At 45.9% G+C, this 14,673-nt stretch overlaps 1 protein-coding gene across 1 annotated transcript in view; it reads right to left on the bottom strand.

The window, feature by feature from the left end:
- The window catches only part of EYA2 (EYA transcriptional coactivator and phosphatase 2), a 49,403-nt gene that overhangs the window by 1,864 nt on the left and 32,866 nt on the right, over nt 1–14,673 (bottom strand). Inside the window, exons 9-14 of the mRNA XM_058814581.1 lie at nt 9,831–9,920; nt 4,528–4,586; nt 3,581–3,741; nt 2,489–2,603; nt 1,799–1,920; nt 923–1,023 (exon numbers count right to left, since the gene is read on the bottom strand). Of these exons, the coding sequence (XP_058670564.1) occupies nt 923–1,023; nt 1,799–1,920; nt 2,489–2,603; nt 3,581–3,741; nt 4,528–4,586; nt 9,831–9,920 (648 nt within the window). The remainder of the gene's footprint in view (nt 1–922; nt 1,024–1,798; nt 1,921–2,488; nt 2,604–3,580; nt 3,742–4,527; nt 4,587–9,830; nt 9,921–14,673) is intronic.

Raw genomic sequence — 14,673 nt, 5'->3', positions numbered from 1 at the left:
AGCTCTACAGCTGAGCTCCTGTGATAGAATAGTTCAACATCACCTGAGCTACAGCATTTGTATTCCTGTTAAAAAATTAAAGTTTGCTGAAGATGGAGCTCATTCAGCCAGTTCCTGCACCTCAACTCATGTGCAATGCTCCTGGAGCAAAGGCACCTCCATCACATTTCTCCAGACACCTCAGGAACACAGGACCCAGGATACACAAAGATATCTTGCAAATATTGTTTGCCATTAACAAATTGTACTCCTGGCCCTGTATAGCCAAATAAATGGAAGTTCCAGGCATGTTTCTGTTCTAAAGTTTAGGAAATGAAAATTTTGGCTGTTCCAATTCTCATTATTCATGATCACACTGCTTTTGCAGTTTATGTTCTTTGTACTCAGTACAATTTTCTAATTTCATTTTGCTTGTGAAATTAATCACATTGATCCAGAAGTTGTTGATGAAGGCAGCAACTCTGTACAAGCCCTTTGGTATTTGCCATAATGAAGTTACACTCATGATCTCAATGAGTCACAAATACAAACACATGTATGGATATAGGCATAGTCTAGTAAGTAATTCAAAACTAATTCCTACAAGTTAGAATTTACAAATCAGCATGTGTAGATCAGAAATTCACTCTGCCTGTTCATCTGAGGTCACACTCAGGAATTTCCCTTTACATGTCTTTACAGCCATCCTTATTAAGCAAGAATGATTCCTGGAACATGTGACACAGCAATTACCTGAAATATTGTACCAGCTGCCAAAGCTGGGGGGATTTAGAGTATGGAATTTCTGACAAGGTGATTGTTGAGGATTTTACATATTAAGAAATGGTAAGCTTCAAATGGAGGGAGCTTCATTGTATTCTTAAATAAAGAGTTATTGCAATCAAAACTTGGAAGAATCCAGCATAGCATCCACAAACTGTACCTTTTTTGCTCCCTGTTCCTCTTCAACACCATCTCCTATTACAATGTACACGGCTTTCCTTCCAAACCTCTGCATTATTCTTTCAAAACAGCTCTCTTTCCCTGGGTAACACAAGAGAAGATACATTTTTTTAGCTGGACACACACCACAGGCAGAGCTAATATTCAGGCACAGGATCTGGAGTTATCCCCTAACTGAACTGGCTGCAGCACTCTTTGCTTTCTTTTCAAACTGGATCTTCTTCTGAGGCAGATCCTCTCCATCTCATGACAGTCACTGGCACTTGTTTGCCAGCCAAGGACCTGCTGCCAGGTTTCTGTGAGCTTTGTGTGCCTGTGGTGCCCTGCTTAGGCCACCAGCTGGCAGAATGATGTGACACTGGTGGCATTCAGTCTCCAGAGCCCTCTTCTGTTCATTCTGGTTGCAGTAAAAACATGAAAATGCAATCCTCAGAGGTTCAAACACACCAGAAAGAACAGAACACAAAGACGCCCCAAGCCAACCCTACCAGTACAAATTACTCACAAAGCTCATTCAGCACACTTGACCCCTCTGCAAGAGCACGAGGATCCAAAAAGTGTTTCTGTAACAGGTCCAACCTTCCAGCTGGGTGCAGCTGGCCATCCCACAAGCAGTCAGTGCTCCATAGGGTGGCTACATTTCTGTATATCTGGCTCACTTCCCCTTGGAGACACTTGAGAAGTGTTTTTGAGACTCTTTTTTTTCCCCCTGCAGTCTGTACAAGGTTAAGTGTGGGAGTCAGGATGTGAATTAGACATCTGTAAGTAGGGAGCTAAAAATAAAGCTACTCATTGCATGACTTAGGGACAAAACTTCAGCCAGCCTTAGGTGAGGCCTCAGTCAGTTTGTTCTTACCTGTTTTTGTTGCACTGTAAATATTTTCAATGGGGAAGACAGTGCCCAGCCCATAGAGAAGCACTTTAGCCAGAGCTGGTATCAGCTGAGTTGTGGTGACCAACACATTTACACAGTTGGGCCTAGGAAACAGAAGTTATTAGAAATCTGGGTTTATTTCTTTCATCCTGGACTGAAAGGCAGTAGGAAGCAAACCCTTCCTGCCACTGGAATTTCGCAGCCAGAGGGAGATAATGTGAGAACCAGAAATGTCTTTTGATCAGCTCAGTAGAATGAAAAAAACATCAACCAAACGAGCAGCAGTGATGCAGCCTTACTGCAAGCTTGCCAGGATGTCTTTGGTGGGAATTGAAACACAATGTGGTGATGTACATGCTGGGTTCTGTGAGTGAGCATGTTCAGGGACAGAAAGGCTCTTCCCTCTCCTCTTTTGTAAACCTGAAAATGGAGCCATGGCTGAGGGAGCCAAGGAAAGGCAAGGACAAGGATTGTTTTTGCTTTTCTCAGTTCCCCATCCCAAGCTCACCCCAACCCTTGATAATTCAGCCTGGCAAACGTGCAGACTGGCCTCCCACAGGCTTGGCCAGCAAAGCCCTGTAAATGTGTCCCAATTTGTTTAGAGGGGGAAAACAAGGGAAGCAGAGGAGCTCCTGGATCAAACCCACAGGCAATTCCTGGAGCTGTTCTTACCTGGAATGTATCAAATTCAGGGCCTTCAGAGCATGGGTGAGCCAGAGATCAGTCAGAGCCTCCAGCTCTGCTCTCAGCTGCAGCCAGGTCTCCCTCTTAGGAGCTCCTATCAAACCTGCAAGCAGGGAAAGCACAGAGAGGGAATTGCATGGGGATGCCAAAGGGCACCTGCCTGCGCTCTGAACTCTCCCAGTGCCCCTCTCTTGGCCCTGGTGCCGCTGCCTCCCTTTGTCACTGCCATGTCACCTGAGCTCTGAGGCTCAGCTGCTGCACAATCCTCTGCTGCTGCAACTCAGCTTCCTTCCCCTCTGCTGGGATGGTTCAGTCAAGCACACACAGCAGGACCTCCCTGGAACACCTTTCTTGGAGTGAGCATAAAGCTTGCATGGGAAGTGAGCAAGAAGATGAAGGGCTGTGTAAAGTGGGCAGTGACCTGGCCAGAGACACACCTGAGGCCAGGATGGTTTTGTTTGTCCTGAAAAGCCATGCCCCATTTCCAGTGCATGCAGGGTAGACTTGTCCTCTAACCAATAAACAAGTTGTGGTGATGCTTTGAGTTTTGCTTCTTTCTTTTCCTAGTCAGAGGGAAACCTGCACTGAGGTACTGACAAGGAAGCTGAGAGCCTCTTGGAAGAACTGTCTGGAAGTAGGTGAGATGAAGGAACCCAAGGAATCCTGATTTCTGGTATTGTTTTAGGGGAGTTAAAAACGAGTAGCTGTAATACAAGAAAGCCTTCAGGCAGCAACCAGACATGCTGTGTAGAAAAAAAGGGCATATTTAGTTTTGAACTGTTTGCTTGCCTGCTGAGCATTCTGGAAAATTGGAGAAGGTTGCTTTCCTGCCAAATAAATTACAAAACAAACCCCCATACTGGGATCTGAGTCTTTCTCAAGCCACTAACCAGGTACTTGAGTGTGACTCCCACAGCCCTGCACAGATCCCCATTTCAGGGTGACTGCGGGGGCGCTTGCTCAGCTCACCATGAAGCACTCACATCATGAGGCTCCTGCACCTCCTCCAGAGATGGCCCCAGAGGCTCTGCAGTTTTTGGGAGAGTGAAGGCCTGCTGGGGCCTGGGCAGTGGCACTCACCCCCCACATTGTTCTTGTAGGTGTTGTACATCTCTTTGACCCGGCGGTAGCGGAACGCCAATTTCCGCATCCAGTCCACACCGCCGTGCACGCCCGAGCCCAGGCACAGGTTGGCGCTGGCACTGGAGCTGTGGAAGCCATCTGCAGAGAAGTTGTACGTGCTGCAGGAGGCAAGGGGAGAGGTCAGTGCAATTACAGCCTGCACAGTGCCAGCAGGGAGGGGAAAGGGCTGAAAAGAAATGTGGGGACAAGAGGCGCACACAGGACACGCTGTACAGAACTGAAGTTCATCTTCAGCACAATTAGCAGCACAGATCTAAAAAAATGTTCTGTTCCTGCATCAATTTCTCAAATAATCATCCGTAAAACCACTAATTGCAAAGCTCAATATGAGCTCTGCACATTTCATTCTTTTCCTTTTGTTGCTCTGCAGGCAACACTTTGGGAAAAACAGATGGAATTGTACAGAAGTTTCTATGAACATGATGACCCAACTCACACAGGTAAGGGTAATGTTTGGTGCAATTTGGATGAAAGTTTCAACAAGGATCTGGCATGGGAAAGTCCAAGTCCTCTCTACTAAGCCCATCACTACAGATTGGATAGTGGGAAACCTTTCAGTCTGGTTTTGAAGCATTTTGGTGACAGCTGTGACAATTCTCTGGTTAAATCATATATGAACCTGCTGTGGTCTGACTGGAGCTCAACCTAATTTAGATATATTTTCCAGAATGGTCCAAATCTCAATATAATCAGGGCCTGAGAGAAGGCACAGACACAACAATGTGAGAGAGGGGATTCTGTACTTGTGTGTGCTCAGTGAATGCAGACAGCATGGAGCCAGGAGGGGAGACAGTGCAGGTCTGAGAATCTCTGACCAGCCCCCTGCTACTTCCAAATGGCTGGGACTGCCTGTCCTGCAGCTTCCAGCTTGGGACACCCCATACCTTAGATCCTGACCATTATCATCTGATGAGACATCATCTATATGGATCTGGTCACAGTCCTAGGAGACAGATGAAAAAAAATACAATAGTGAGTAAATATTGTGGGAAAAAATCTGAAATAATGTAATGCAAGATTACTTTAATGTCAAGGAGATAAAATCTTACAATTTGCTAGTATTGTAAGTCCAGCCAATTAATTGTTAGCAACAAGTATCACATAGCACTTGCACAAAATATGAACAGACAGAGAGTGTGTGTGAGATCTGCTGTTATCTAAGGGCACAACTCTTGAATTACACAGAGAGTGGAACTCCTTATGCAGACATCCTTATGGAGATGCTTGTGATTTAGCCAGGAAAGCTGAGTTTTTTCTGCTCTGTATGCATGATAAGGCAGAGACTTGGCAGCCTTTCCCCACTGCTCTGGACAGGAGGTGTGTGCCCACATAATTACAGGGGAGAAGATGTGTCCCAGGGAGATTTCCAGAGATGCCTGTCCTGCCTGTCCTGCTGGTGTTTTCCCAGTTTGCTCTGAGCTGCCTTTGATGTGCAGGAAAGCTGGGCTGAAACACTGAAGGCAACAAACAGCCTGAGCTGAGGAATAATGTGTGTCAGTAATGAGGAAATCTGTGCACAGGAAATTTAACCAGAACATACACTTGGAGCTCAGCCTGCATCGAGTATGTGCTCGAGATCTTATCTTCCAAAATCCCTCATTGTTCCAATGGGGGAGGCCCTGCCTCAAAAATGTGAGAAATGTTATTCCTCTGGTTTCGTTCCCAGTCTCAGCATTAAGATTAGAAAGAAAAATTGGGAAGTTCCCCCTGCACCTTAACTCTCCTTTCTCCATGAGCCTTACGGGTGAGAGCAGAACGGAAAGCCTGCAAGCTGGTGAATAGTATATTTTATTTTGGTTGATTTTTCAACAGAGTTTAAAAGCTGTGACAGCTGGTACCACAGAACTGTGAAGTCAGAACAACTGCAGCTAACCAAGGTGCAGTAAGTCTTCACCACTGCTGTGTTCTGTAAACCACAGAATTTGTTTTACCTTCCTTACACAATGATGAGTTTGATTAATTACTTTAAACTAGCCCCTTTCAAAAAATGAAAAAAGAAATTCTCAAACAAGTAACCAAACACTTTGTCAACAGTAAAACATGACAGATAGTTATTGTCCATATTAATGAGATTTTCTGCAGCATTTTAGATAATTCTCAAAAGGACACACAACTGCATCTTGTTCTCATCTCATCAGCCCTCTTATCACCCCATCCCTGGAGTATATATTGCTGTATATAACTGCAGCCCAGCAGCTGAACAGCAGATCCCAGCTGGCACCCCTCTCCTCCAGCCCCAGAGCTGCTGTGCACACGCTGGGTCAGCCCACTGCACCCCAGCTGCACCACTGCATGAAGTCAGGAGAAAGGCATTTGTGCAGGGATCTGCTTTTCTCGTTTCTGAATGGATTGTTCTGTACACTGCAGTGTGACAACAGTAGCTATCACATTTCTGGGTTAATAAAACACCCTGACAACACTGCCTGAGACGCTACCTCATAGCTGTGCCTCTCGTGTTACCCCAGCCACAGCCTGCACCTTCCTTCCAGCCCTGCTCAAGGCTGCTCCTGCATCCCTGCAGGCTGCCCTGGCATCCCAGTGAGAGGGGAAGCACCACACTGAGATACCCCAGCTCCTGAAAGGAGGAGGGTGCTGCAATGGCAGCAAGGAAACCCGGCCCAGGTTTCACATCTGCTGGTTCTTCAGCTGGGATCTCAGGTGGATGGTGTGTGACACACACAGCCTGTACCTCACACAAGTGTGTGAGCCCTCAGCCAGCCCTTGCAGCTCTGGGCACTGAGCTGGTTTTACTCTTGGAATATCTCTGGGTGCTGCACAAGCTGCCTCCAGGTGGGAGCAGCCACACTTAGAGGAGCCTGAGCTGTTTTAAATGGCACTGCGGGCTTGGAGCAAGCCTCTGCTGCCTCCTTGTGAAATACAGAGCTCCTGAGAGCTGCTTCTGTTATCCCCCACATCCCCCTGGATATCTCATGCAGGTATAAAAACAACTTACAAAGGCCCACACAGTCTATTTGGGGGTCAGGGCTGTGCTAGAGAGTTTCAAACATCTCATGGATTCACTGATCAGTGGAGTTTGCATCCCTCATTAGGAGGGGTTAACACTCCCCAGAACACAAAACCTCCAGGGATGGCTCCCAAAGGCAGCAACCTGTAAACACAGACTAATCCCCTTGTTTGTCAGCTCCTCATCCCCCTGTCAGTCCTCCTGCTCCTAATACCTGTTTTCCAGACAGCTGGACAATAATATCCACAGAGGGGCTGGGTGGAAGGTGCTGCTCTTTAGCCAGCATTGTGCTGTGAACAAAAGGCAGATGGGAAAAGAAGCACAACCCTGGGAAGCCCAGAGTTTGTATTTTAGCTTCATTGTGATCTTTAACACTGGGTAAGTTATTTTCTCCTCCGTTTCCCTAGAAAGGGGAGCAGAGAGGGAGAATATCTGCTGTCAGGTGAATATTTGCTAATATACTCTGCAGCATGATCTTTGTGCAAACACCTTGCAGGGCTCACACTTGCACATTGCAGGGATTTCACTTGCCTATAGGACTTGCTGACAGAGAATCCCTTTCTGTAAAAAGACTGAAAGTTTTCAGTAGGAGTCTCAGACTTCTGCAGTCACCCCCTGCCCTGGGGACTAGTGATGCCAAAACCACCCCCAGTTTTGGGGTGAATCAGCTGGATCCTGGCTGTACTGCTCTGCAGCACTGACAGAGGATGGATCTGAATAGCTCCACCTGAATGGAACTGCACAGCCAAAATGCACTCAGCTAATGCATCCAGGAAACAATTACCTGAATCCCCTCTGGGCAGATCCTAAGAAAAGATAAAGCCCTGGCTAACCAGAGTTTCAGAATATTTTTTTGTTGTTGTTGTTTTTGGTTACATTCCAGTTCAGGCTCCTCCCTCACATTTTGAAGCCAGCTTTTTGCCAGGTGACATCACATCCTCACCAGACTAAGGAGGATCACACAAATTCCACCAAGGGCTGTGCAAACCTTGCTGTACCTATGGACAAATGTTTTGTCCTCATCAGGCACTTCCTGGGAATGCTTCAGGAGGGCTTTGCACCCTGGCAGCACCTTCTCCTCTGCACAGCACTGCAAACTGCAGCCAGCAGAACAAACCATTCCCCTGTGCTAAGGCAAGGGAATTGATTTCCTTGTCCAGCCTGCCTCTCTGGAAAGGATGGGTGACATTTCTCCCCTCTTTCCCCTTGTTCCACTGTCAGTTCTGGGCCAGCCATGCTCTGGTTATTCCAGTCTGCTGGACCCCCCAGAATGGCTGAACCTGGATTTGTGCCAGAGAAGCATTTTTGTGTTTCAGAGAATTCCTGCTGTGGTTTCAGGTGGGAAACTCTCCCCCTGCTCTCTCAGCTGTAGCACAAGAAATGGTCAGAAATGGTTTCTGCCCTGAGCAATTCCAGCTCATTTCGTGTGGTACAGACCTGCACTGCACCACATGATGGTGCTAATGTACATGGAAATGCTTGTGGGGCCACAACTGAATCTATTCCTCTGCTGGGTTTCACAAATCCTTTTTTCATTTTTAAGGATGTCATTCACTGCATTTTTTAAGCCCAGTACTCAGTGATGTATGATCCTTAAATACCACTCTGTGAATACACAAAGGTGGCTTTTATTTATCATCCTAAATGAAGGAGTAGGGTGGGTAACTCTGGGTGATTGTTGCTGCATATTCTTCCAAACTGACATGGCTTTTTTGGAAAGTAAAATTCTGTAAGGCACATTTACTTTTCTTTAATTCTCCATCATCCATCAATTTTTCATTGAAAAAGCTCAGCTAAAACCAAACCACCAGTGCCCAGAGCTGTTACTGAGTGACAAATGTACACAATTTGACAAAGGCCAGACAATTTGCTGCTTCATTTAAAATTTTAGGGCAGTAAGTGAAAAAGGAGAAAACTTATTTTAAAACTTGCAAAAGTCTAAAAGGTAGAGGGGTTTTGTAGGGTCACAGTGCAGGACATGGAGCTTTGCTGCATCACAAATTGAGATCTGATGGGTGAAAGGTGATGGTTCTGTAGCAAATATTATCACTACTTAAATAATGCCCTGGGCTCCCAAAGAGGAGCTCTATATTTTTTATCCCTAAGAGAAAGATTTTACTTTGTACTTTCCGTGCCCTCATCACAAACTCCCTCTATGAAAAAAGTTGAAAGAGGAAAAATCTGTCAGTTCAGGTGCTTGTCTTTGAAAGGAAACAACAATTCCCAGCAAGTGACACCTCAGGGCTGCAGGAGCCAGGGGCAGGAGAGGCTGTGCCTGCCCTGACAGAGGGGACCACACTGCAACCCAGCCCTGGAGGAACCACAAATTCCCACTCAACTCCTCGGGCACAGAAAAAGTTCTCTCCTTTCATCTGGCACAGAAACAAATTCTTTCTTTTTCAAGTGAAGGGGAAAAAAACAATAAAAAACCCACAGAAGTCTGCCCAGGGATGCCAGGTTTTGCTTCTCCAAATGCCTCCAAGCAGGGTTTTGATTCCAGGTGCCCAGAGCTCCATCCCCACCTCATCACTGTGCTGATCCGTTCAGCTGAGTGCTCTGGATGCAAATTCCAGCACATTTCCACCCCTGCTGCTCCTCAGCACCCTGCCAGCACCACCTTGCCTGCTTTTACCACACACTCTAAAGGGTTTTTGCTTTGTATGAGAGAGAGTCAGGTCTATCCATGTCACCAGCAGGAAAAATTCTTCCTCTTGGTCTTTTACATTGGAACTCCCACAGTTTCATCCTGCACATTCCTGATCCTGAGCAGAACCTCTTGCTCTGTCTGTGCAAAATCTTCCTCAAAACAGAGCAACATTTTCAAAACCTCTGCTTTGGCTCACAGCAAATTGCTGCCTGCCCCCATAGGATCTATGCCAATTTAGCTGAATAAAATTATTAAACAGCAAATTTCAGGAGAAGCAGCAGCAATATCCTCATTATTACATTTAGTAATAACTTAATAAACCTGGAAATTCTTAAATTTAGTAAATTTAAGAATTTAATAAACCTGCAAAAAGTCATTATTGTTAACTGACTATTTAGAAAAAAAGAAATCCTGAACAGAATGGAAGTGTCAAAGTGATGCTTCCAGTAAGCCAACTACGGTCCACCTCTCTGGGGTCAACAATAAAAAGTTTCTTGGCCAAACCTCCCCAAATTTGTAGACCACATGCACATGATCACAGAGAAAGATGTTAAATAAAATAAACAGCCACATACCTCCAGGTCATTGAAGAACAGATGTGTATCTGCAAGGTTGAAGATCATTTCTTCCATCATGAGACCTATCCTCACAGAGGTTGTGGTGTCCTGTCAGGGGAAAATCAGGTTTTTTCCATTCACTTTGATTTTCTTTTTTGGGGAATAGATGTGGGGGTGGGAGATCTTAGACCAAACCCAGGATCTACAAATTCCTATTTCTTAAGATACATTTATTAAAGTAATTTTACTTCCCAAGTGTATTTTAATATTAACATGATTTTCCCATCCTTTCTTTTGCTCTCCTAGATAAACAAATTCTGTTCTTTGAAGGATGTCTGTGACTCGCCCTGACCACTGAGAGCCCACACACCTCAGATGATACAAAGCTCCTTTAAACACCTGAAACTATGCAAGAATTGCTTCAGTAGGTTAGACAAAAAATTGATTTCCAGTAGCATCATTAGTGACTGGTTTGGGGGTATTACCCAGCAACACAACATGCAGAGGGTGATTCTTTCCTGACTTGTCCTTCAAACCAACAATTCCATCCCCACTGAAGCTGCCTACTTATTTACCAGCCTCAGCAGGGTTAAAACAGCTCCATCCTAAATAACACAGTAAAATCCTTGTCCAATACAACTACTGCTGCTCAGGGCAGCAGCCTTGCAGAGCTTCAACTGCAGCCCCAACGGCAGCAACACCAAATAACAGCATTGCTTAAAAAACCAAATAACACAAAATTTACAAAAAAAAAAAAAAAAAAGGTAAAGAAAAGAATACAAGACACAGCACAAATTCAGGACAGGTTCATCTGTCACTGCAGCTGGTGCTGGGAATGGCAATGCTCCCAATGCCCCTGACTGTGCTCCCAAACACCTGTGGGTCTGATTCAGCCCCTCCCAGGATCCCAAACTGCCTCCTGGAAGGGAAGGACAAGGTGCAGAAGCTCTGGCTGCCTGTGGCATTTTTAAACCACTGAATGTGAAGATGCACGTGCTGGCAGCTCTGAAATATCTCCTGCACCTGCATAAGGACATGCGAACTTTCTCACACCCAGTGACAAAACCTTTAGAGAATTCCCCTGGAGAAGGATGGTGATACCTGCAGTTCTGCTTAAGTGAGTTTGGTTAATTCACCCTAGAAAATCAATGTTTTTCCCAGCTGAGGCAGCACTGAGCCTGTGGAAGGGCTGTCACTTCACTGCCCCACCAAGCAGCCAACCACCCCTTCTGCCTGCAGACAACCAGCCTTGCTCCTAAATCCACAGCAAGAGCACAGGAACATATTGATGCAAATACCAGCAGTGTATTTTCTCATTTATCAAACAGCTCAAAACCAGAAGTAAAATAATCTGTATTTAATTTGATAAACAGTCACAGCACAAAAGCATTGTGCCTGTTCAAACTGAACAGCAGCAGACAACTTGGAAAAAGCCCACATTCCCACAACAGAATTTTCTTTTTGTTGTTAATTCATCTTCAGTAGGTCAGGGATCTCATTTTGATGTGTAAATCTGCCTTGCTTTAGCATGGTGTGTGACTTCAGCACACGGAGGAAACCCACCCAGTCAAACAGAGCCTCTGCTCTAATTCTCTGCAGATTTCTGTGGCTCCTGCTGTTGCATGACAGCACAGCAATGAGGAGCTCTAACAGGGAGCACAGTGCAGGGAGGGTGAGCACATTTCCATCAACCTTTGTGGCAGACACTGCTGACACGGTGGTGCACTACACACCAAGCTAATTACTGCACATTCCTGGTGAAGTTCTCTTTAATTAGAGCAGAATGGCTGTGGCTGCAGCCATGTGTGACTCACCAGCCCTGTGACCATTACAGAGAACTCTGTCACTCACCTTTAAACATTCTTGTTGCTGCCCCACAAACAAGGGCACAAAGTAAAAAGTCCAACAGCCTGCCTTGAACATGTCTCTCATTTTCAGCCCCAAACCTGCTCCCCTGATGAGGCACAGGGACACAGACATAACCAGGGCATTTCACTGTGGCCCCATAGGAGCAGCACTGAATCAAATTTTACTGCCCAGGTGTAGTTACACGGGGGAACTGTTTTGAAGAAAATATGCTGCTAGGAAGAAATTATTTTGTAAAATGGTTTTTAATGAAGCAATTTATTTTTATACATTTCAAGGATCATTAGCTTTTAAAACTCTTCCAGGAAATCTCATTGGTTACTATCTGTCATTTATCCTCTAAGTTTCATTTTGGCTTTATTGGTATTAATCACTAATGGGGAGTAGGAAACATTTCCACAGTGTATGAAGTTACCTTCTCTTTAACTAAACAATATGGAAACCAAACTGTAGATGAGAGGGGGGGTGGGGAAAAAAAAAATCTTTCTCTTGAGATACAGAACATGATGGAATGAAAACAAAACAGAAAAATGCACTTTACCACCCAGAGGGGAAGTCATTTGGGGAAATTATTTGGCACCACTGCCTCCACAGTGTGGACATTTCTTCCACAGCAAGGCACAATTCCAAGTCCTAAAGAGGCTGATAAAGTTGTAAGGCCAAGCAGCACTCCCAGAGTGACAGAGGTGTCCAGAGGCACGAGGCCAGAGTTCCTCCTGCAGTTATTTATGTGCAGTGCTGTAGCATCCAGAAGCACCAGTCCCAGAGACTGTGCCCACACCGAGGAAAGACACAGCTCCTACAGCTGTCAGTTCAAGGAGGAATAAACAGGAAAATCAGGCTGCACCAAAATGAGATTGGCATATCCAAATTCTCTGTACAGTGTGTAAATAATCAGAAGGAGGATTATGGAATTTGTGTGAAGATGCTGATGGAGGAGTGCTCTTCCTGGGCACAGAAACCCTGTGCCACCACAGGACATCTCTGTGCTGCCAGTGGTGCCCATGCAGGAGCAGTGTGGGCTCAGCAGAGCAATGGGAAGTTCCCAGGGATCCCTGCTAACATCCTGCTGTAGGAAAAGTGTGCCCAGGAGCCCTGGGACCGAGTTCCTCACTAACACCTCCAGCCAAGGCCTCCTGATGCATGGGAAGCCCAAGGACCACAGACAGCTTGAAATCAAATCTCCTCCAGGAACCACTTTTTGCAGTGAAAACAGATTAATCTAAAAACTCAGTCCTCAGTGCTTGTTTAGTAACTTTAGAAGAGCGAGGTCCTCCCTGTGCTAATCTCAGAGTCATGCTCTCACAAACAAGGACAGTGAGAGGCAGGGGTGCAAAAGAGGCAATAAACTCCTTTTGTAAATAAAACTTACAGCAGCACAGAGTATCCCCACATGCCTCATCTCTGCCATGCTCCATTGGTGGAGTTTCCTTTGGGGTCAGAATGTAACAGCCCCACAAATTACTTTTAGTGCAAAGCCCCGGTGCTCAGACCCAGCATTCCTGATCCTCCCATGGAAACCTGGGGGAGACAAGCATCAGGAGGGAAGGGATCATTCTGGATTATTCATTCCTTCTCAACACACCCTCCACTCCCACTTCCAAAGACCAGAGTCACAGTTTCAGAGCTGCCCATTTCTCCTCAGGGCACACCTTGAGAAAACCCAGAGGTAGAAAAGCCCCCAGTCCCTACTGCTGCTTCATAAACAACAAGGGATCAAAACATACAAAGAATAAGTCCTTTTTCAACATTTTGCTCAGAAATGTTTTCTCTAAAGAGCATCCTTGGACATGTCCCTGCTGTTTCTGATGGGCTGCTGTCACTGCTGGCAATGGCCACCCCTTGTGAGCGAGATAATTTCCACTCCCAGTGACGCACTGCCAGCTCCACATCCTCCACATCCACTTGCTTTGGGGAACTTTGCTGCCTGTTCAGTACATATTCCTACTCGAGGAAAACATGGGCAGCAGCAGCCTGTGTGTTGTAAAGGAAGACTAAAACACCCATTCAGCAAGGAGCTCATTTTCTTTCATATCCCAGTGGCACAAGCTCACACATTTGTTGCCAGTGTTGCTCTTAGTTTGGCCACTTGCATGCACTATTTCTAACTCTTGAAGTAGTTCTCTACATTTGAAATGAATTATGTTTTAAATATTACAATTTGAGTTCAGTTATGTCCTCCAAGCTACTAATACCTCACCTAAAATTAATTTCTGTTTCAGTTTTCATTTTTAACCTTTGTTTCAAGTAATAATATGACAGAAGATTGCTAAAAGGACCTTGCTGAACAGCCTTCAGTTTATCTTGAAGACAATTTCCATGAAAACTGGAGTTGAGCAAGCAAATATTTCCCTATGACAGCAGTGGGAAGGCAGATCTGCTCACACCACACCAAACTCCCACTACTCTGTATTTATCAGAGCAAAGGGAATGCAGAATGGGCATGCACACCCAAATCAGCTTTAAGTGCTGCCAGGATGTTGCAGTGTGCACTGTGCTGGTCCCCAGAGCCCCTCCAGGAGCCCACACTGCCAGAGGTGCTGGCTCTATCTCCACAGCAGCCCTGGGGCATTGAATTACACTCAAACTGCACCTCCAGCATCCTCCCAAAGGGCTCGGCATTAAAACCACCCTTGAATTACACACACTGCACCCCCAGCACCATCCCAGAGGGCTCTGCATTAAAACCACCTTTAAATTACACAAACTGCATCCCCAGCACCATCCCAAAGGCTCTGCATTAAAACCACCTTCCCCCAGATCTCCTGGAACACTGATTTCTCACACACTGCTTCTCCCTGCCCTAGAGTATGCCCTACAAGCCCTGTATTTGTTAGCACCTGCAGCTGGTCCAGGCTGCATGCCCACAGCCAGCTCTCCCCTCCTGCACTCTGGAGGGAAGAGGGAAGCAGAGAGCAGGTTTATCTCTGGCAATCTCTCAGTGCAGGTCTCTCCAGCCCTGGCTCCAAAACCCTCTCCAGGCTCTGCCTTGCAG

Source organism: Ammospiza caudacuta, chromosome 15, assembly GCF_027887145.1.
Source record: "Ammospiza caudacuta isolate bAmmCau1 chromosome 15, bAmmCau1.pri, whole genome shotgun sequence".
NCBI classification, from domain to species: Eukaryota; Metazoa; Chordata; class Aves; order Passeriformes; family Passerellidae; genus Ammospiza; species Ammospiza caudacuta.
Note: the sequence above shows the minus strand (reverse complement) of the source record. Positions and strands in the feature narration are given on the sequence as shown.